At 35.5% G+C, this 23820-nt stretch overlaps 1 protein-coding gene across 1 annotated transcript; it reads left to right on the top strand.

Annotated features, from left to right (window-relative positions):
- Nucleotides 1–23452, top strand: HNF4G (hepatocyte nuclear factor 4 gamma). The gene is made up of 10 exons (XM_062189540.1): nt 1–136; nt 3510–3681; nt 6566–6660; nt 10579–10685; nt 12232–12387; nt 15371–15458; nt 18206–18358; nt 18483–18719; nt 19681–19803; nt 23159–23452. The coding sequence occupies exons 1-10, from the start codon at nt 1–3 to the stop codon at nt 23278–23280; spliced, it is 1389 nt and encodes a 462-aa protein (XP_062045524.1). The 3' UTR covers nt 23281–23452.
- Nucleotides 23453–23820: the final 368 nt, after the last annotated feature.

Raw genomic sequence — 23820 nt, 5'->3', positions numbered from 1 at the left:
ATGTGTGTTTCTAAATCAATGATGAGGGTATCGGAACCAATACTGGACATGGACATGGCAAATTACAGTGAAGTTTTGGACCCAACTTACACAACTTTGGAGTTCGAAACTATGCAGATTCTATACAATTCAAATGGTGAGTTCTCATTTACTTATAAGCATAAAGAAAAGGTAAGCAAAATGGGAGATGTAAAGTTGAGCTTCTTGAGGTGGTGGCTCTACATTTTATTGCTAGAGTATTAAGGTTTTCTTTTTTAAGGCCACAAATATGAGCTTTTGCACTTAAATAAAATTTAAATTAATAATACTATGGCTTTTTCATATTAGAGGTAGAAAAAGTCTAGTTTTATGTAATAAAGTAACCTCAGAATTCTGTCATGAGCCAGTTAGAAAGGTGAAAAGAGTAGTTTCAGCAGTTATTTTATTTGTTGTAAATCATAGTAATAAGTAATATTGGCAGATTGGCTGTGAAAATATATTTTCTATACAATATTTAAAATGACTTATAGAACAAAATTTCCCTAAAACACTGGGAAGTTTTACTGATTGCCTCTTCCTTCCATTATTTCAGTTCTCAGTTGCTGCTGATGAGAAATTACATTTAAAATTACTATCAAGTTTCTGCATTGAACACCAATATGAAAGGAAGTAAAGGTTTATATTATAACCTCACTTGAGAAGCTAATGTTTAGCCGCACAAAGCTTTTGGTATTTATCTACTGTAACAGTTTAACTTTAAATAAGACATGACTTGTTTAGGGTTCGTGTCTTTATGTAATACACTTCACTACCGACTTAAAGAATTCCAAGTAAAAGTCTTGTCCAAGATAAGTTATAATTGTTAGAACTACTAACATCTAGTAATTACGTGTACTTTGGAAAGTTTCTCTGTGAATGTGTGTATGTGTTTAGTTCAAGACTGAGAATACATCTTAGTCTTAGGATATCTTATATTCTACCATGCCGAACAATTTGTATAACTGGTATTCTAGTTATAGTTCCAATAAGCAATAATTTATTGGTGGGGGATGTTTTTAAAAATTGTCAAAAATGAAATCTGAAATTTTAGCACAGATAGAATTAAAATGAGTCGATTGTGCAAAGAATGTTATTGTGTGTGTGAAAAAAATCATTTAGATATATTTAACAGAATATTTGCCTCAATAGAATCATTACTTAACAAAAACAAAGACTCTAGAAGTTAAGGGCTAAATCGTTGGGACAGATTTTCCTTAAATATTTACCAAATACATTATAATAGCTAAATACATTATAATAGCTAAGTTGTTTGGCCATTTCCAAAGTGCTATCTAATTTGTTTGCATAGAATAATGTTGATAATTACATGTAAGTATAGCATTAAAGTCGACCTTTTCATATTTTCCTATATTTACCAGAATTCAACCAATTCCGAACACTTCTAACTTCCATATTGCTAATATCTATTTTGTAGATATTATCCAAAAAATTCTTAATATTTAAATTCTCTAATGTCACCTAGTTAACTCTAAGTATATTCTCATTAAAGTTTGTTCCAAATTTATGAAATTATGTATGACAATATTTGATTACTCAGAGGTATTAGGAAGTAGAATATATCTAATGTCACTGAATGTAGTTGGGACATGACAATCTGTGTTTTTATTCTTTTTTATATTACAAATATAATAATTCATATTATACAATTGCTAAATTAAAATTTTCATCTATTTATATAGTCAGTATATTTTGAGTACATACAGATTTTTAAGATGTCAACATCAACTCAAGAAATGTTTACTTAGTAAAAATATCTGAGTATATTTTAAATGCCTCTTCCTTCAAAACATGTATTTCATGCATATTATATGCTGAGTACAGCTCGAAGAGTTGGAAAACAAAGGAGTGAATAAGACATAAATTGATTTCATAATATTAATATTCTATGTGTAAAGATGAGTAAAAAATGAGTAACCAGTACATAATATATTTTGGGCAATGAAGTTGCTATTAAAAAAAATTAGTAAGTTTCTAGGTGCTACTTTAAGGGCAGATTAGAGGTGACTCTTTTAAATGTGTTTTAAGAGAAGATTTCCCACAAAATGTGGTTTGAGCAGAAATCTGACAACTAACTCAAGGAAATCTAGGAAAATAACTTTCCTTCCAGGCAGTTGAGGCAAGAAGTACAAAAGGTTCAAGCTGGAAAGAGGCTTCAAAGAAGAAAAGAAAAAGGCAATATTGCTAGAGAGTGGTGAACAGGATGAAAAGTGGTAACAGATATGTGAGCAGGGGGTGGGGTAGCCAGGGACTTCATCACACAGGACTTTATGGGCCATGGTAAAGTGCTAAGACTTTATTCTGTATCTAGTGACAAGTTATGGCTGGCTTGGACACAGAATGGTGATATGATATAAATCTGTTATACCCAGATCACTTTGGTGGCATTGATACAATAAACAAACACTAGAAGAGCAAGGGTGCAAGTGGAGAAATTAGATAGGAAACTGTTGCAATAAGCCAAGGTAAGATGGTGTTTGATTGAATAAGGTTGGCCATAGTGAACGGGTAAAAAGTGATAGATTACATATGTATGTTAAATATGTACTTAATTAATGGATTATATATAAAGGTAAGGAGACAATTTGAGAAAGAGCCCCAAGTTACTGACTATAGTGCAGCATGAAGCCATGGACTGACATAGGGACGTCTGAAAAGAAGACAAGTTATAGGTTGAAAAAAATCACAATTCTGTTTTCTGTCCCCGGCAGGGGGTGGGGCATCCACTCAATAATTTATGAGTCTTACATGTGCTTCAAAATAGATACTTAGGTATTTCAGACTGACATCTGGAAGAGAGACTAGAACAAAAAATACAATTTGAGGACTTTTCATTCTACAGATGATGTTTAATGTCACGAGACTGGATGAGCTTCCTTTGGGAAAGAGTTTAGCTGGGGCCTGAGCCTTATGCTATCCTGAAATGTAATGAACAGAAATGGGATACAGGTGTTTGGAATGGAAGCAGCCAGTGGCGAAAAGGAAAGGACTCCAAGAAGCCAAAGAATGGATTCTTGTGAGCCTATGGGTAATCAAAAGGACAATTTAATTGAGAAGCACTTGGGGGCCTGCGTTGTGGTGTAAAAGCAGGTAAAACAGCCACCTATGACACCAACATGCCATATGAGCACCGGTTCAAGTCCCAGCTGCTCCACTTCCTATCCAGCCAGCTCTCTATTAATGTGCCTGGGAGAGCAGTGGAAGAAGGTTCAATTCTTTGGGCCCCTGCCACCCATGTGGGAGACCTGAAAGAAGCTCCTGGCTCCCAGCTCCAGGCCATTGTGGCCATCTAGGCAGTGAACCAGCAGATGGAAGTGTGCTCTCTCTCTCTCATTCTCTTCTCCCTCCCCCATGTAATTCTGCCTTTTAAATGAATAAATAAATCTTTTCTTTAAAAAAAAAATACTCAGTACTCACTCTTAACTCCTCTGTTTTTTGTTTTGTTTTGTTTTGTGTTTTGTTTTTTGCAACAGATAGTTCTGCCCCAGAGACAACAAGTATGAATACCACAGACAATGGCGTCAACTGTTTATGTGCTATATGTGGAGACAGAGCAACAGGAAAACACTACGGGGCATCGAGCTGTGATGGGTGCAAGGGCTTCTTCAGACGCAGCATACGCAAGAGTCACGTGTATTCCTGCAGGTACTTGAAATGCGCCTTTTAGGAAAGTAATCTTTAGATGTGTTGGAAAATGGCGTCCAGGAGGTAACAGCAGAAAATTCAGAGCTTTCATGTATCTATAACTCAATAAACAAAACCTCTAAGCCACAATAAAGGTAAAAATGCACAATGCATTCACACAGGTAGTTCACTTTTATGAAACATTAAGACTTATGAAAGGCATATGTACGTGTAAAAAATTCCACGTGCGTACAACCCGGTTAGGTCAATACAGCTGATGCTTCTACTGGACACCTCCCCTGTCACTTTCTCTTTGTTCTCTGTCTCCCAGAAGTACCTATTATCTGAAATTTGGTGGCAATCTTTTCCTTGTGTTTATTGTTTTACCACATGTTCATACACCACTAAACATTTCAAAATCTTTATTTAAATGGTTTCTCAGTGTGTGTATTTTTATGTATATTGGCTTTCCTTTCAGTGTAATTACATCCTGGATCTTGTAAAACAAAATTATAAAACTGCAGGTGATTTTGGCAGCTTGAAGATGTCAACAAGTAAAAGTGAAGTTTTGATTCCTGTAGTTTGAAATGTATTTCTAATATAACATTTTCTTGCCCTTAAATTTAAATGTTTTATTTAAAGCTCATTTAACTATATGTGCCACACATTTCTAGTAGGCTGTTTTTATTGTTAATGATATCAAGTCAACATCATAGCATTGCAATTGATCAGTTCTTGGATGCAGAATACATCTAGAATGAATATGGAATATTAACAAAATTATGTGTTTTAACAAAAAATTTTATCTTTGAAAGGGATATATACAATTGTTGTTTTAAGAGCAAGTTGGACATTTGGGAAGAAGTTAACTCACAGCATGGTGCTATTTCTTTTCTTCTAGTGTAATAAACAATATATAACTTTCAGATATCTTCAAATATCTACTTAGTATTTTCTGGTCTCCTTAGCCATGCATTTCCAAACAAATAATGCTTCTTCACCCAGAAAACACATCTCTGTTGTTGCTCAGTTCATTTGCAGTAAGTTTTACTTCTTACTCAATTTTAAGTGGCCCTTCATATTTTTCAGAGGAACTATTTTATTCTATGGGTTGCAAAATATATTCTTTTATTTTCATTATTAATGATCAACTACAAATGATCAGGGACATACTAATACAAAGGGATCATAATTTTGAAGAAATGTCATTGCTTACTATATGATTAATATTTGCTCTGAAATCTGTAAAGTACAGTCACACAACAATATTTTTTGGCAAGTCCTACTCCTTCCTCTACAATTGCAAATTAATCTTGTTTAACGTCTCTGAGTTCTATCAACAGTGAAAGGTAGACCTGGGAGAGTATATTTTGTTTAAATATACAGTTCAGCTTTCTTAGTGTATTCACAAATTGCACAACTATCATTACATCAATTTGAAACATTTTCATCAACCTGTGAACTAGTCTTTAGCAGTCACTCCTCATACCCTTTCCCCCAGTTCTTTCCCACACTTCCAATCTACTTTGTGGTTCTATAGGTTTGTCTCTTCCAGCCAGCCATGCACTATGTGGCGTTCGAGGACTAACTCCTTTAATTTAGAACAGATGACTGTTCTCAGGGTTCATCCACATTGTAGCACGTATCAGTATTTCATTCCTGTTTATTGACAAATAATAATATTCTTTTGTGTGGGCATACCTCATTTTGATGTTCTTCAGTTGATGGGCATTTGGATTGTCTCCACTTTTTGGCTATTTGTGATTGAAGCTATGGACACGTGTGTATAGGCTTTTGTGTGTGTGTGCATGGAAATATGAGGGTACTTGAAAAAGTTTGTGGAAAAAATGTAATTCAAAAAAGTTTACTTTTGCTCAAGAATTTTGAAATTCACACTTTTTTTTTCCACAACATACATTTTCTCTGAACATTTTGAAGAGCCTTCATATGTTTTATTTCCCTTGACTTCATGCCTAGCATGGAATGGCTGGGCTTAGATTTTTAAGATACTGCCAAACATTTTTCCAAAATAGCTTCATCATTTAATAATCTAATTAGCATTGTAGGAGAGTTCCAGTTTTTCCACATTCTCATCAATACTTGTATTTTCTGTTTTTTCTTTTTCAATTACAATCTTTCTAATGGGTATGGAGTACATCATTGTGTAGGGACTGTTGCCACAGTGCTGTTCTCAATGTCCTCGATACATAATTTGAGATTTAAAGTGAACTTCAGTTGGCTGTGATGTGTGTGCATTTAATTTGATCTGGTGCTTGGGCTGGTAGTTGGGACACCCATGTCCTACATGGGTTTGATGCCTGCCTCCAGCTTATAGCTCCAGCTTCCTGATGGTATTTACCCTGGAAGGCCACAATAAGGTCTCAAATAATTAGGCTCCTGTCACCCATTTTGCCCTGTTCCCAGCTCTAGGTTTGGCTCACCTGCCTTGGAAGTCTATGGGGAGTGAATCTATAGATGGGAGCTCTCGTCCTAGATATCTGTTTTGTTTTCTCTCTCTTAAACAAATTCTGAAATATATTTCAAATGTTTAAAATTAATAGAAAAAAATATTGAAAAAAGACAAAACAATGGACTGAAGTTCTGATCTGTAATCCAGGCCATTGTGAAACTATTTAGCAGTAAGCACCTAGAATTTAAATTTTGTTTTCATGACTCATGGTAGAAATGATCATGTACACTAGCCAAAAATTAGAGTTCATTCATTTTTAATCTCATTATAAGATTGCCTGGGACGTCAAGCTTATATTTCCATGTACATACAGATCATTCTTCCTATTGAGCCATATTTGACTATTACTTACTTAAAGACCATTTGTCTGTTTATTTGCTTTTTTGATAAATGATAATTTTCTGCAAACTAATATATCTTTGTTTGATGTTGCAGGTTCAGTCGGCAATGCGTTGTTGATAAAGACAAAAGGAATCAATGTAGATATTGTCGATTAAGAAAATGTTTTAGAGCAGGAATGAAAAAAGAAGGTAATGTAGTAATAATGATGATGATAATATTATTGATGTACACACATACTAGTTAAACATAATAATCTTTTTACATGAGACCTGATTTTCTTCAGTGTATTAATGAGAGAAGATTTGGCTCCTTGTGTTAAAGAATTAGCTCAGGCCGGCGTTGCGTCTCACTTGGCTAATCCTCCGCCTGCAGCGCCGGCACCCGGGGTTCTAGTCCCGGTTGGGGGCCAGATTCTGTCCCGGTTGCTCCTTTTCCAGCTCTCTGCTGAGGCCCGGGAAGGCAGTGGAGGATGGCCTAAGTGCTTGGGCCCTGCACCTGCATGGGAGACCAGGAGGAAGCACCTGGCTCCTGGCTTTGGATTGGTGCAGCGCGCTGGCTGTAGCAGCCATTTTGGGGGTGAACCAATGGAAGGAAGACCTTTCTCTCTGTCTCTCTCTCTTACTGTCTAACTCTGCCTGTCCAAAAAAAAAAGAATTTAGCTCAAAAATGTCTAGCTAGTATTTGGGGTGACCACTCCATAGAGACACGATTCTCTCCACCATTGTGCTATTCCTGGCTATATAATTAGTCTAAGCAACATTCCAGTGTCCTGTCAAAAGATTAATAATAAAATCTATTGTTGGACTAACACTTTATGCATGTGTTTCTTTTTAAAGATTTATTTTACTTATTATTTGAAAATCAGAGTTACACAGAGAGAGGAGAGGAAGAGAGAGAGAGAGGTCTTCCATCTGCTGGTTCACTCCCCAATTGGCCACAACGTCCAGAGCTGTGCTGATCTGAAGTCAGGAGCCAGGAGCTTCTTCCAGATGTCCCATGTGGGTGCAGGGGCCCAAGGACTTGGGCAATCTTCTACTTCTTTCCAAGGCCATAGCAGAGAGCTGGAAAGGAAGTGGAGCAGCCGGGTCTTGAACAGGCACCCATATGGGATGCCGGTGCTTCAGGCCAGGGCATTAACCCATTGCGCCACAGTGCTGGCCCCAGTATGCATGTGTTTTTAAACACATTTTATATTCACAACAATTTAATATCTTTGTTTCATGAATACTAGCTCTATTTTTCAAGCACTAATTCAATTAACAAATCTTTATTGAGCACTGCTACTTTCCAGATGCTGAGCTAGGTACTGAGGTTTCAGTAGTGAACATAATAGAAAAAATCACATTCCCTTAGAGAGTTGTTATTCTATTGAATATAATCAGCTCAACTAATTGCACTAATTTAATGTATGCTAATTCCATTTTGAAATATTAAAAACTCTGAGTATGTTCTTCTACATTCTAAAAATGGTTAATTTACTAATAAACATTCTAAATCTTTGGCAGGGTCCAGCAACTATAAGATTTTATACCTGCTAGTTTTGCTGTATCCCTGTACATATCATATATAATGGTTTTGTACAACTATTTCACAAAGTTAAAAACTCAAATTAAATCATGATAATACAGAAGTGTAAAAATATACCAAATCCAACTGAAAATAGTTTATTTCTTTGTCCTTCAATATGCTAAAAATAAAATATTCCAATGGTTTTGCTAAGGTTGTTAATCTCAAAAAGGCTGGCAAAAACGTCTGCAAAATTACAAAAAATAGTTTCTCATCTCAAAAATGGCATTTCTAATATAAAAATATCCATTTGGTAACTTATAGGGTTAATTACATGCTTTTCAATTGTTTTCATCCATCTTCACTTGAACTTCATTTTTACCCTAAAATTACAAATAAATCATGCACATATATTTCCTTTATGAGTTTATAATTATAAAATGAAATTATGTCAGAACTAGTGAAATTATAACTTTTTATGAAGTAATGTGGGGCTGGTGTCTTGGCATAGCAGGTTCAGCTGCTGCCTACAGTACAGGCATCCTACATGGGTGCCAGATCAAGTTCTAGCTGCTCCATTTCCAATCCAGCTTCCTGATAATGAGGCTAAGAAAGTAATGGAGGATGGCCCACGTGTTTGGGCCCCTATACCCATTTGAGAGATCCAGCAGAAGTTCCTGGCTCCTGGCTTCAGCCTGGCCCATCCCTGGCCACTGCAGCCATTTTGGGAATGAACCAATGGATGAAAGATCTCTCTCTCTCTCCCTCTTACTTTGTTACTCTGCCTTTCAAATAAATAAGTATGTCTTCAGAAATAATGCAATAATGTTTCTAAAGATAATACAGAGTAACGTTTGAGTTTCAAAGTTGATATATTTCTCTTCTTTTTAGTAATAACAGTATCAAGATTGATTAAACATATAAACATTAAATTACATTGATAAAAATAAGAGGATTACCAATGTTGACAATGTCTTAATCTCTTTCTAATGTCTGATCATGTAAATTAATTCATAAAAGCAAAGATAACATGTTGATTTTTAATTTCTATAGATGCGTTTCCAAATGAATCAGTTTAAGTTGCAAGTCACTCAAATTTCTGTTAAAACAAAAGTACAAGCTATCAATAAATATGACTTTAAAATAAAATACTAATGGTTCACTCCAACTTAAAGACCATTCACTTCATCTTAAAGACAAAAGTCTTAATGCAGTTGATGGTCAGCAATCCTGGGTCTCTTCCTAGATTTCGGCATGGGAATTGCTGGATTTCAGGGGTTGGCACTAAGGTGTAGCAGTGCTGGCATCCCATGTGGGTGCTGATTTGTGTCCATGCTGCTCCACTTCCAATCCAGCTCTCTGCTGTGGCCTGGGATAGCTGTAGAAGCTGGCCCAAGTTTTTGGGCTGCTGCATCCATGTGGTAGACCTGGAGGAAGCTCCAGGATCCTGGCTTAAGAGCAGCCCAACTTGGGCCATTGCAGCCATTTGGAGAGTGAACCAGTGGATGGAAGACCTCTGTCTCTATCTCTGTCTCTGTCTCTCTATTTCTGTAACTCTGTCTTTCAAATAAGTAAGTAAATCTTAAAAAAAATAATGACTTGTAAGAGTATAAAATTTCAGAAAAAAGCATTGGCGTATTTCTGTACTAAAAATAATAACTGCAGAAAAAAATGTTAGTTTAATGTGTCCTCTTTTCAGCAAAACATATTAGAGTACTAATGTAAATAAGTTAGAGTATCCACATCTTGTTTTCCTTTTCATTGATTAATAAGATTATTTTACCTTCTAAGTTTTAAAATACAATTTTAACATCTGACTCAATGTAGTCTTTATATGGCAAGAAAGTAGTTAACATACTCTTTCTCACTTTTCCTTAATATTTAAGAATATAGTTTTTAGTAAGGGATTTGGAGATATATGTTACTCATTCTCTGCTTTCCACAATAATGCTGTTTTAGAAACTTTTAAATATTTTGTAAGATTTCTTCACTTGTCCAAAATGCTGATCCTCAAATCTCAGTCTTCTCAGAATGACCTTAAACAGCTGCAACTTTTATTATTATTATATTATTAGTATTATTATTAATGCTTCTAAACTCTCCCAGGGACAGTGCTTCCTAAGAGATCATAAGACTGCAATTTTACAGTCACCTTAGGTAAGACAAATGTACTTTCTAGTTTTGGTAGGGTTTTATAGGAAAAAGAAAATCCAGATTTCAAAATCTATGACTCACCTTCCAACAGTGAATACACTCTTATCTTTGACCTGGTCAATCGCATAGGCAATACTTTCCTTCTAGTTATCTTGCAGTTTTAGTAACCTGGAGTGAAGAGAAGACCATTTGGTTGAACACAGAGTGTGGCAGAACCATCAGCCAGGTCTGCTGCCTGTGTGTGTGCCATCACAAAGTATCAACCAGTGGCATTGTAAGAGCTCTAATTGGCACAGAATGAAGATATTTTCAGTCTTGTTTCCCCATGGACGTGTTCTAGAGTCTTCCTTTTAACTTTTTGACTTTTTTTTTTTTTACTTCAAAGTGTGTAACCTGAGGTAGATGAAAGAGAACTGACCAATAAATGCTGGCATTTTCTTCCTTAGCTGTACAAAATGAACGCGACAGAATAAGCACCAGAAGAAGTACATTTGATGGCAGCAACATTCCCTCCATTAACACCCTGGCACAAGCTGAAGTTCGTTCTCGCCAGGTACCTGCTGCTCTCTGGCATCCAGCCCTGTGTAATGTTTAGGCATAAAGCTGAATTCATCTAGGTTCATTCAAGGGTACTCGTTACTAGAATAAATCACATCAACACAAATTCGAGAGTTTTTTGTTTGAGAGAGTTAATGGGCAGCTGGTTTAATTTTGACTTTTTTGAGACAAGATCCTGTATTTAAGTGGAAAAGTCAAGTGCATTTCAGTCTAAGATTCCTTGAGAATGAGAACTATGTTGATGAAAAAAAGGCCCTGCACGATGCTCTGGGGGTGGTATTTTATTTTATTTTATGGGTTGAATCTGTAAAATCAGAGACCATGACCTTCAGATAGTTGGGTTAAGGCACGTCATCAAGGTTTCTTTCCTTGAAAATGACTTATAGTCTCAAGAAGTCACCTTGATACCTGCTTTGGAAATAGATTTTTTCAAATGAAGAGCCAAAATTCAGAAAACATGAGAAAAAGAGATCTTTTACTTTAGTTTTTTCTAGAATATCAGTTTTAAAGTTTAAAAAGTAAGTCATTCATTATATATTCAAACAGGAGACAAAGAAATTCACTGAAAGCCGTTTATTTTAGCCTTGACCCATTAGAAATTCCAATGATATTTTTCTATTATGAAGTCAATTATGAAGCAGCTAGATAGTTAATCAGATCCTACAGAGTCAATATGACTTTCATTTTTAAAAACCAAGGCATCATATGATGAGGTTAACATCACCTTTGTCAGCTTGGAATTTTTTGATGACCAACTTTATAAAGGACTTTGGAACCATTTAGAGAATGACTTAAAAAGGAGTTGTGGAAAAATATACAGATACACATAAACACACACACACACAACACATACACACACACATGTTCAAAAATTAAATTTGTAGAAATTTTTAAGTAGAGTAGCAGAGAAGTTTTTTAAACACCATTTATAGTTTTGCAGATCTCAGAATTATATTTTTAAAAATTTATCCTTATGTGTTAATCTCTTCAGCATTGCTGAGTCAATGGTTGGTTTCTTGATTTTATTCTGATGCTCTTCCTTGTCATGCAACTAAACTCAGTAGTTCTGGTTTCCTGTCTAAACCTTTTCTTCCTAGTTGAGCAAATTTTATAAGCTGGAAACATTTTCCTCACAAACTTCAGCACCCTAAAAGTGTACTTCTTTAATGGAAATACCATTTTTAATGAAAACCAGAGCCATAAAGCCTATTGCATGTAGAAACCACCTCTCTCTGTATAACCATTTTGAATTAGGAAATTCCCCAAAAGTTGTGGTAAATTTATTTGCAAGACTTGACCAGAAAACAATATACTGCTCCCAGAGCATGAAGCTGCATATTGAATGTTTTCACCTTAATTTCTAAGCTGAAAAGTATGCCATTTATCAGCTAAAATTCATATTTTAGTATGATTCAAAACACTGTGAAAATGCAAATGCCTGCTTCAGCTATGTTTTCTTATCATAGTCATAGGAATAAAGAAGAGATTTGCCATGTATTATCTTAGATGACAAATTAATATTATGTTCTTCTTACCCCTAGATCTCAGTCCCCAGCCCAGGGGCAAGCACTGACATAAATGTTAAGAAAATTGCAAGTATTGGTGATGTTTGTGAGTCTATGAAGCAGCAGCTCTTAGTTCTGGTGGAATGGGCTAAATATATTCCTGCCTTCTGTGAGTTACCACTGGATGATCAGGTATAGGTTAAGGAAATTGTGTGTGTGTATGTTTTTTAAAGAAACGTTTTTGTACTAAGTATTTGTGTCCTTTGAATTATATTTGTAGTAAATTTACTTTATTTGACCAGGGATAAATTATCTTAAGAGAAAAGGTTTGGGTTTTCTTGTCCATATATTTTCTTGACAAGGGGCACCATTGTTTGACTTGTATTTTAGGGATCTAGCAAACTTATTGATTGGAAAAGAGTTGAACAAGACACTGATCTGCCCTCTTGGAGTTTAAAAAGCTTATGTGAGAGCAAGATTGACAGTAACTACCATTGTGAGAGAAAGTATTGGAAGAGTAAACGTCTGGGAGGCAAAAGGTGCCCTGGTGTGTCTTGGTGCTTCCCGCAGGTGCTGTAAAAATTCCTCAGCAACACCAGGCTATCCTGGACAGACACCGTACAAGATGTGTTGGTGTCTTGGCAAGCAGTGTATGCAGTTAACTGAAGTTTTACCTTTCATGTTGATAATTTTATTCTAGCATTTATTGTATAAAAAGATTGGTTTTGGCAAGAAAGGTTGTGAAATCACAATCTGAAATGATCAGAAAAATAGAGATAGACATATTGCGACTGTTTCCTAATACAGATGTCGTTGTACTTTATCACAGGTATTAAGACATTTTAATTCATAATTAGGACTTGAATTTCAATTAGTCTATGAAGATTCAGATTCTTTTTGAACTTGTCTTATGTAATTTTTATAGATGAAAGTAATTAGAAAACTTCAATTTTTGTCATATTGAATTAACATTGGTAGATGTGATATATGGTTTACATCTATACACCCTCTGACCAGTGTTCGTTATCACTGATACACAAAAACAAAGAAACAATCACAGGGGAAAGGGCATGGTTGTGTAAAAATCAAAGAAGGACAAAATGTTTGCACAACCAGAAAAAAAACACTCATAAGAAGTTAACAGTTTTATTTCTAAGGGAGCATTTCACCTGGTGACAGGGAAAAAAAAATACTGTGAAGTCTGAAATCATTCTTAAAATGTTCTGTAACTGCCTTCCTGGTCTGAGTCATGGTTATTGACATATCATAAAGATAGCTTGGCTCAGAAGATTATGCCAGAGTGAATAATGCTAAATTGCTAAAACTTACCAGTCTCACCCCAAGCAATATAAGTAGGGTTATGTTATTTATCAGTTTTATACTTTTATTATCACTCTTTAGAAGTTGCTGACTTATGTATGAAGACATGATTTAAGAATTGGGAAACTGAAATCCAGTAACCAGTCAGAAACAGTTTTTATTTGCTAACTGATATTTTAATATTAACAGTATACATTAACAACCATGATTAATGAGTGTCTATTATGGGTAATGCCCTGGGAAATTAACTTTTGCTTGCACTATAAATTATATCATTTTATTTAATTCTCTGGGGAGTTCTGTGGCACAGGTATTATTATCTCCATTTTACCATCTCTGAAGTAGAATCCTGCATTGGTGAGATGGAATCCGTTCAGTAAATTCGTCAAACATTTATTGTGAGACTGCTGTTGGGTTTTAGTGTTTGTGGGTATCCAGCACTAAATAAAGATTGCTTCAACATTCTCATAAAGTTTGAAATTTAGGAGAGATACACAATAAATAATAAACAAATTATGAGGAAGTTAATTCTGGGTGGAGATAGGTTCTGTAAAATGCTATAACATGGAATAGAATGAATTGTTGGAGAATGCTTGGGGTGGAATGGAAAAGATACTTCCAAGTAGGCATCAGGGAAAATAGTCCCTGCAACCTGAACAACAAGGGCCTAAGCACGCCACGATAGCAGGAGAAAGCATTCCAGGCACAGGAACAGCATGGTCTAAAGTTCTGAGTCATGCTAGGAGAGGGTGTTGCAAGATGAAGTCAAGAGACATGGCGGGTGAGAGGTTAAGCATCAAACCCTCCCCCATACCTCCCATCACCCCGGCAGCTATGATTGATGACTCTGGATCATATTCTAAGGACAAGAAACCGTTGAAGAGTTTTCAGCAGAGATGTGGTATTAAGTGATTACTATTTTACAAATATCAAGATGGAAGCTCCGTCGAGAGGATTTAGGATGGAAGAACTAGCAAGGAAGCCAGAATATCTACTGAATGTGTTGTGGTTGTCTAGGAACCTAGACCTGAATAGTAGCCATGGCAATAGAGAGTGATGCTTCTGTTTGGCTTATAATGTGAGAAGTAGCAATGGGGTTTATTGTAGAGTTAGAGAGGACTCAAAGTAGGCTCTGTTTAGATGTGAACACATGGTTTGGATAATGGTACTGTTTACCAAGAAGACAAAGATGTTGGAGAAGCATGACTTTGGTATGTGTTGGACGTGGAATGCTTCCGATGCCTCCCAGTGGTGATTCCCAGCCGGTATTGAGAATATGAATGAAGCTCAACTGAGAGCTTACTGCACACTCAGAGGTTCTATCTAGAGTTGTGGAACCCAGACCTCTATCCTTTTCCCACTACAAGTCCTCATCTTGCCTTTGTTTATTATGTTCAGAGGATTATGTTTTATGTGTATTTTATCATTTAGTCTCCATAAGTACACTGAGTTTTCTTTTAGCTACTCCTGTTTTATAGATGTGAACAAATCAGACCCAAATACACTGGTTAATTTACACAAGGTTAAACATGTAGCACATGACTAAGTGGGTATTTGACCTCTTATCTGCCTGATTCTGTTTCCCTCCAAGAGTTAACTGCTCTGCATTTTTTTCTGCTGCCATTGTATTGATTTCTTAGACAATTTTAGAAATTTTGAAGTGTAAACTCTTTTGACATGATAAGATAGAAAACTAGAAGGCTTAATATGGTGAGGATCTATGAGTATTATAGTTTGTTAAAACGAAAAAGTCCCAGGCTTAAAAGAGCACTGTAAGTTAATCAGACTTGAATTATGCCATCATTTAATCATTATATTTTATAATTAATTGCTAAACTTGGAATCTTTCATTAAGGTGGCACTGTTGAGAGCTCACGCAGGGGAACACTTACTGCTTGGAGCTACAAAGAGATCCATGATGTATAAAGATATATTGCTTTTGGGTAAGCTTTTCTTAATTTAATAAAAATTATGCATATTTCATCCTTACAATAATAAGCAGGATCTATTCTGTACATACAAAGCATTCATAAGCATTGTCACATGGTGCCCTTACTTCACACATCAAATTTAATTAATTGTATTTGACTTGTCCCTGTTTTTCCTTGCCTTGATTGTGTTAAGTTCAGAGTACAATGATATGATTACAGAATATCAAAATTTCCTAATAAAAAGGAGAGATCATAGGGCCGGCACTGTGGCGTAGTGGGTTAAGCAGCCGTCAGCAGCAGGAGCATCCCATGTGGGCTCTGGTTTGAGTTCCAGCTGCTCTACTTCTGATCCAGCTCCTACTAATGCACTTTGGAAAGCAGTGAAAGATGACTCAATTACTTGGGCCCCTGCATCCAAATGGGAGACCTGGAAGAACCTCCTGTCTCCTGGCTTTGGATTGGCATAGCTCCAACAATTGCAGCCATTTGAGGAATGAATTAGCAGATGGAAGATCTCTCCTTTTCTCTCTGTCTCTCCCTCTCTTTCTCTATCTCTCTGTCACTCTGCCTTTCAAATAAATAAATAAATCTTTTTTTTTATTAAAAAAAGGAGAGATTGCTCAATAAACATAGTATTGAAGTTTGTTAAATTGCATTGTAACAAAGAGTTAGTAATGTATCTGATTGTCTTTTGTGGTCCCAACATTTTTTCACACTTCCAAAGTGTCTGCTTATGAATTAGTTTATGTGCTTTTAAGGACCATTTTTTTCTGCTATGATGTCATTGTCCCTGATGTGCTACAAAATAACCATTTAAAAAATTTGGTGGCAATGTCTGAAAAATTATTGTTCTGGAAGAAACAAAAGTAGGATAGCAAGTGGGAAAAACATGAGGGAAAAGCTTCATTAATTGCTTGAATCCTCATTTTACTAAATTCATAAAATTAGATTTTTAGGATTATTTTCCTTCTAATGATTACTAGCTCTACCTCTCTCAGGCTTGTATAAAATGATGAGTTTTTTTACTTTATTGATATATGTTTTTGCTCTAAATTTAAATAAGCAGAACATAATATACCAATAACTAATATTGATTGAGGACCTACTATGTAAGTGTGTGTCTCTAAGTGTTTTACAGGTACATCCTTTCTACTTTAATTTCCAGAATGCTAAGGGATGAATACTATTATTTTCAGTCCAGTTTGCAAGTGGAGAAATGGGGACAGAGAACTTTTATCTGAGGTCACGAAGCTAAGTGAGAGTGGAGCCAAGATTCTAAACCACATAATTTGACTGCAGAGACTGTGCACTGAAATCCTTATTAAATACCTTTCTTGCCTTTCTAGTAAACATCTCGAACATTTCTTTCTTCATAAATCTGATTGCAACATAACTGTAATAGTCTCCTATGTCATTCAAATTGAAACATTAGGAAAGGTAATTTCCAATAAGAAAGAGTGAGGCTCAAGGAGAGAAAAAGGAACTGTGAGATGATGGATAGGTTAATTAGTTTGGTAATCATTCCACATTGTATATGTATATTGAAACATCACACTGTGCACTTTATGTATCTATACTACCTTGCCCATCATACCTCAATAAATCTGGGAAAAGGAGTTAGGCTACATTGAATAAATCTTTTAGGACATGTTCTTACTTCAAAGATTGTCTTTTGCATATAGTGAAAGAATTGAAAATATTTTGCTTTTCATGAAAGTGGAAAATAGCAATTTAGCTTCTATCTTAGCCGCAGCTCACTTGGCTAATCCTCCACCTGCAGCACTGGTACTCTGGGTTCTAGTCCTGGTTGGGGCGCCGGTTCTGTCCCGGTTACTCCTCTTCCAGTCCAGCTGTTTGCTGTGGCCCGGGAAGGCAGTGGAGGATGGCCCAAGTGCTAGGGCCCTGCACTGGCATGGGAGACCAGGAGGAAGTACCTGGCTCCTGGCTTAGGATTGGAGCAGCGCCAGCCGTAGTGGCCATTTGGGGAGTGAACCAACGGAAGGAAGACCTTTCTGTCTCTCTCTCTCACAGTCTAACTCTGCCTATCAAAAAAATAAATAAATAAAATAAAAAAATTAAAAAAGAAACTACAATAAGTAATTATCATATCATAGCCAGGGAATATCTAAATTAGAAAGAACTACAGGGAGTAGCTGACTAAGTGCTCTAATTTCTTAACTGTCTTGAATGTAGCTCCTTACGTGTTCATCACTCATCTGTTTAAAGAAATCCAGAAAGAGGGAATATCTAATGAGCAACTCATGAGAATACACATGCTATCTTATTTTTATTTTTTCACATCGGCTTCCTTTACTTAGGCTTGTTAAAGCCCTGTCTCAGTTTTCACTCCTTCATCTGCCTAAGCATCAAAGGAGAGCTGTTTAATCCACTATAAATAACAAAGATTCTTTAGGATTTGTGTTACGCTCGTTAATGAGTAAGACACTAATGGATGACTGACATGGAGGAAAGCTAATCATTACATGTTGGTTTGCCCTTGTCAATTATTAGCTTGTTATTAGTCTGTACTTTGGTATTATCACCAGTGACGGAGACTGTTTAATGCATGTGATCACATTATCAATATTATTGATCCTTTAAGTATCCTTAAGGTTTTCTAAAGTAACTACTGAGAGAAGAAATACTATCACTGTTCCTTCAAGGGTAGACCATTTTGAATATTGCTCTGTAAAAGTGTAACAGTGCTTGATAGTTTTTGAGGGGAGGTGGTTAACTTGTGTGTTTGCTTTGCACCCTAGGAAACAACTATGTAATTCACCGCAACAGCTGTGAAGTTGAGATCAGCCGTGTGGCCAATCGGGTCCTAGATGAGTTAGTTCGACCATTTCAAGAAATCCAGATTGATGACAACGAATATGCTTGTTTGAAGGCAATTGTGTTTTTTGACCCAGGTTTGTTTTCAAAACTCCATTAAAATTAATATAATGAAAATGAAACTTTTTCTGTATTAGAATATTTGGTTTCACACTCTGATGAGATTAAGTGTTCAGATTGTTTCTTTTCCCCCTTTATTAGATGCCAAAGGGCTGAGTGACCCAGTGAAAATTAAGAACATGCGGTTCCAAGTGCAGATCAGCTTGGAGGACTATATCAATGATCGACAGTATGATTCTCGGGGGAGGTTTGGAGAACTGCTGCTGCTTCTGCCCACACTGCAAAGCATCACCTGGCAAATGATTGAGCAAATACAGTTTGTGAAACTTTTTGGGATGGTCAAAATTGACAACCTCCTTCAGGAAATGTTACTGGGTGGTGAGTATGTGTACGAACTTCTGTTTCATCAATTGACATCACACTAAATACATTAAAGTAAATTTGACCAATTTTTTGGTCCGCATATTTTTCATCTTTTGATGTGCCATGTTTTTCTACCTTTCATCTTGTTCTGTCATGATATGATAACTCAATTTTTAATATTTAGAAAGTCTGAAAAACCTATTGGGGGGAGACAAAAAATTTGAACAGGCTGAAATCTCCATTCTTATTAACCCATCATCTTTACCCCACAGAGCCCTTAAGCCTACATTCAGATCCTTCCAAATATGATAAATAGAAGTGTATTTCCTGTTTTAAAGACCTCTTGAAATGTATTAATTTTTTAATGCCCTGGCTGCTTTAAAATCTTATGACAATTAGAATTGCAACATAACCTGAGTAGTAAATAACTTAAAAATGAATGTGTTGTCTTAAAATAATTGATACAAAACAGTAGACAGGGAAAATTAGATTTCAATGCTGCAATAAATGTCAGAAATAAGCTAAGAAATCATTTATTTTGTGTTCTGATGTAAATTAAATTTCCTTGTAAAATCACTGCATTATTTTTGAGTTTCTGGTGCTTAATGTGTTCCTAATGATATCTTTGTGAAATAAAAGTTGTTCATGCTATTAGGGTGATCCCAAATACTATAAACTTAAGGTAAGTGATTCTTGGAATTGCCTTAACAACAGGCAGAAAGCCTAATGATTCCAGGAAATAGCATATACATTCCATTATTAATATACAGCAAAATATGAAACAACATTAATCTAGCTAATGTGCAGTGAAAGTTGACATGGTCCATGTTATGGCAGTGGTTCTGTGCACTTATTTTTGAATTCTCAAAAAGCACTTGGCAAAAATAGCAATATTCAAACTTCTGTCAACATTCATGTCAAGGTAAACTTGCCGTTCTGGTTACATTACCACTCATGTAAGTGTCTTCTTCTGTAGGTGCTTCCAATGATGGTAGCCATCTCCATCACCCAATGCATCCTCATTTGTCTCAAGATCCATTAACTGGACAAACAATACTTTTAGGTCCCATGTCAACCCTGGTTCACACAGACCAGATCTGTAAGTATCTGGGATACTTTTCCACTATATATTTCTTAAACTTAATTAACTGAGAAAAAGTGGAATTCAGAAAAGAATCCATTATTACCCAGAAATTGTAGAAACAGGATAGAATGTACTCTCTATGACTCAACTATGGGACATAGTGATATTCAGCTACTCATTCATTAGGCTTGAGATCTTAAAATGTTCTACTTCATATGTTTTGGAAGCACAAAAGAATGCACAGGTTGTCTTAGATTTGCATGGTGGCAAGGGACCATAAAAATGACCATGCAAGCTAAAATCATACAAAAAATCATTAATCATGGGAAAATTATAATTGTGGCCTGCAAAAATGCTTGTCAAGGGGATAGACACTTGGTGCATCTATTAAGATGCTTAGAATACCCTTATCCCTTATTAGAGCTCCTGGTTCCAATTCCAGCTCCTCCCCTTCTAATCCAGCTTCCTACCAGTGCACAGCCTTGGCGGTGATGTCTGATGGTTCAGATACCTGGGACTCTGCCAGCCCTATATGAGACCTAGATTGAGTTTCAGGCTTCTAATTTTGACCTGACCAAGCCACAGTTGTGGTGGGCGTTTGGGGACTACACCAGTGGATTGGAAGCTCTTTCTGTCTCTGCATTTCAAATAAAACTGAAAATAAATAAACTTTTCAGACGTTTCTCCAAACATTAAGAACTCTACTATAGATTATATATATAGAGAGAGAGAAATTGAGAAAGTAATAATCCTAATATTTATTTAGTGTGCTGTAATTTGAGACATTAGAAACACTGAGCATTAAGGTGTATTATTTTCATGTAAAAAATTTGGGAAATTGAACAGAGCTTGTCTCCTTCTGTAACTTACAGTAGGATATGAGCATCTTGGTCTGTGGCCTGATGAATTTTACTCCTTGGAAAGTTTGTTAGCTTTCAACCTTTCAGCCTTTGCACTTTCAGTGTCCCAAAATATCCAAGAATGCGTTTATTGTGATCTTTTTGGCTGGTTTTAATTCCTTTGGGATAGCTTCATCCTTTTCATTACAGCTAGTTTTGTCGCTGATGTGGACATGTCTTTCTTCACTGTTTCTGGCTGCATAGTTGGTGACTCAGGTAGTGGCAGTCTCCAATACCCATGGTCAGCTACTTCCAGGACTCAGCTGATTTCTCATTTACATTTTTTTAAACATTTGGATCTTTTTATTTATTTATTTGACAGCTAGAGTTAGACAGTGAGAGAGAGAGAGACAGAGAGAAAGGTCTTCCTCCCATTGGAAGTTGTTTGTTGAACTAATAGTTGGAGGTGTTATTTATGTAGTTAGCTCGCAGTTATTTCTGAGTAATCCTGCTGAAATTGAGCTACATTGTTGCAAGACTAGTGCTTTTCAACTAAGACTTTCATCTGGATTCCTGCATAAAAGAATTAGGCAAATTGCAACTCCTTGGAACTCATACAGCTCTATGTATCCTAGGGGTTGTTAGTAGCTAAATTAATCACCTATTATTTGGAGTTTTAGTGCAAAGTCTATTCAAGCTACCTTGGTGCTAAAAATATCTAATTATCTGACAATATCTAGAATTAATTAATTGCTTCTGAATTTTTATTGGTTAATCTCATTTGTCTCCATTGCCTCAGAACACCAAACCAACCAACTTGCTGAGATGACTTGAGTTATTGTGTTGCAATCAAAATGCTTATTTGTGTTGCCTATTTAATTCACAATAAATGTTAGTAGCTAGCGACAATATTGCTTTACCTAAATGCTCCCTGCTATGCAATAACAGTTTTGTGAGTTCCACCTGACTGCTTGAGAGTGGTAGGGAAAGTAGAGACCAGTCAGCTGGACGCTGTCATGCTTTCCTTTAAAAACAAGGCCTGGAGTATGTTTTTGTAAATTGTGTATGCAACAATATTCTTTGAGTTTATGAGAGAAGCAGAAATGAAATTAATAAGAAAAAGCATAAATTATGGGAATAATCTGATGTATTTAATCATGAGTCCCAAATGTACTTGAATGATGTTAATTTGGAACCATCCTTGCAAAGTAAATGTTACCGTTTTCATTTACCAGATAGTCAAGAACAGTGAGAGAGACAAGCCCAATACCATATCAGAATTGTGTTTCTCAGGGAGCAGTTATTCATAAATTTAGAAAATAAACACATGGACAATGCATTAAGCATTGTAGGCATCAATGGGAAAAAGTCTGACAATACTGCTGGCACTTGAATCCCTCACTTTGTAAGTGCTAGTGTTCTATGATTTTAAAAAATATATTTACTAGCCCTAATCTTTTAAGAATCACATTATCACATTTTTTTAATTTTATTTTTCCTCTTTTAACAAAACATTTATGAGAATCATTTGTAACAGAAAACTTGGTGTTGCTTGTGCTCATCTGGAATAGTTTATATTTTATGCAAAACAAGAATAAAAAAATCTAAGATGACGCATATTTTCTCTGTCTTTTAGAAAAGGCTACTGCGATTATAGGTCCATTATAAACATCTACAAATAATTTTAAAAGCAAATTTTTTATATTCTTTTGATAAACTGCATTTGAAAATAATAAAATAATAAAAATTAATTATCCTGATTAAAATTTTTACCTATTCTGCCCAATATGTGGAATAATAAGTACTAAAATATTTCAAGTTTTTATGAATTATCTCATAAATTATATAATTACATGGTAATGGTTATAATAGGAGGAAATACTATTCTGGACAATGAACTATTCAAATTGTATCTTATATTCAATACAATTTTTTAAAATATTTAGTTACGTTCTATTCACTTTTTCAGGCTTACTTTTTACATTGATGGGGAGAGGACAGGCAGGCTCAATTGTAACAGCATAATTTTGAAAAAATAAGACCAGCATTTTTCAGATGCCTTTGACTGTAGCTTAGATATCAAAACACTTCATTTTTTATGTCATCTAGTGTGTCTAAATTAATGGAATCCACACCAAATATGTTTTTATTTTACATGCATTTTGATTATATAAAAAGTATATTTTGCTTGGAAACATTTGAAATCATTAACAGTCTATTCATTCTTTTCACTAACTCCTTTTTCCTGGGTTTATTAGCAGCTCAAATGCTCACAAATGCTATTGAGAAACCAAATGACAGCTTACAGTGACCTATTCCTGCTTAATGTTATTTGGGGAGCAGAGTGAGATTGCCTATTCAGTGTATGTCGACAGACTGATAATGTATGATGTAGCTCATTGTGGGATGTACAATAATTTTTAAATGTGTCTAAAAATACAATAGTGTATGTTGGAGTTGTGTGGGGTTTCATGGGCAAAGGCACATTAACCACCACTATCACAGACAATTCTATGTTTGTTTGTTTCCAGCAACTCCAGAAACACCACTCCCTTCCCCACCCCAAGGTTCTGGACAAGAACAGTACAAAATAGCTGCAAACCAAGCGTCCGTCATCTCACATCAGCCTCTCTCCAAACAAAAGCAATTGTGAGAACATGTTTACTTCGAACGGCACTGCATAAATGTGAAAAGTTGGCCTTGAAATATCTCAGGATAGACCTTTTGGCAAACTCTCAGCCAAAACTTTTTCATGGTGCTGTTGTAAGATGGTATCATTTTCTTGTTTATATGCTCATTTTGTTTGTTATGCCTACTGTGTACAACTTCACCTGCAACCAGTGTATATTTGAGTTTGAATATGTTTATATACTGTATTTTTTTCCAACTGTGCCTGAAACAGTTGAATCCTATGTATTACTTTCATTTGTTTTCTTAATATTAATTTAAATCTGTAAATAATTGCTTTATTGTGATGTGATACAGAACTAAGTGCTTTTTTTTTTAACTGAGAATAGCAGATGAGAAATCCCAGGTTAATATAAAATGAACCAAGTTTTTTTTTTTTTTATAAATTATAAGCTTGCATATTAGAAAGGTAAAGCATTTGCTGTAGAATAGAGTGTATTTCTTTGAAGAAGAATCATTATGTGCATTCAGTGGCCAAGAAGCATCTCTGGTCCACAGTTACATG

Source organism: Lepus europaeus, chromosome 4 (genome assembly GCF_033115175.1).
Source record: "Lepus europaeus isolate LE1 chromosome 4, mLepTim1.pri, whole genome shotgun sequence".
Lineage (NCBI taxonomy): Eukaryota > Metazoa > Chordata > Mammalia > Lagomorpha > Leporidae > Lepus > Lepus europaeus.
This window is presented reverse-complemented; position numbering and strand designations above follow the sequence as displayed.

Coding starts and splice junctions, on each gene's coding strand:
- HNF4G (XM_062189540.1), top strand. CDS start 1: ATGTGTGTTTCTAAATCAATGATGAGGGTATCGGAACCAATACTGGAC. Junction 3,682..6,565: donor AGTCACGTGTATTCCTGCAG/GTACTTGAAATG, acceptor TTGATGTTGCAG/GTTCAGTCGGCAATGCGTTG. Junction 12,388..15,370: donor AGTTACCACTGGATGATCAG/GTATAGGTTAAG, acceptor TCTTTCATTAAG/GTGGCACTGTTGAGAGCTCA.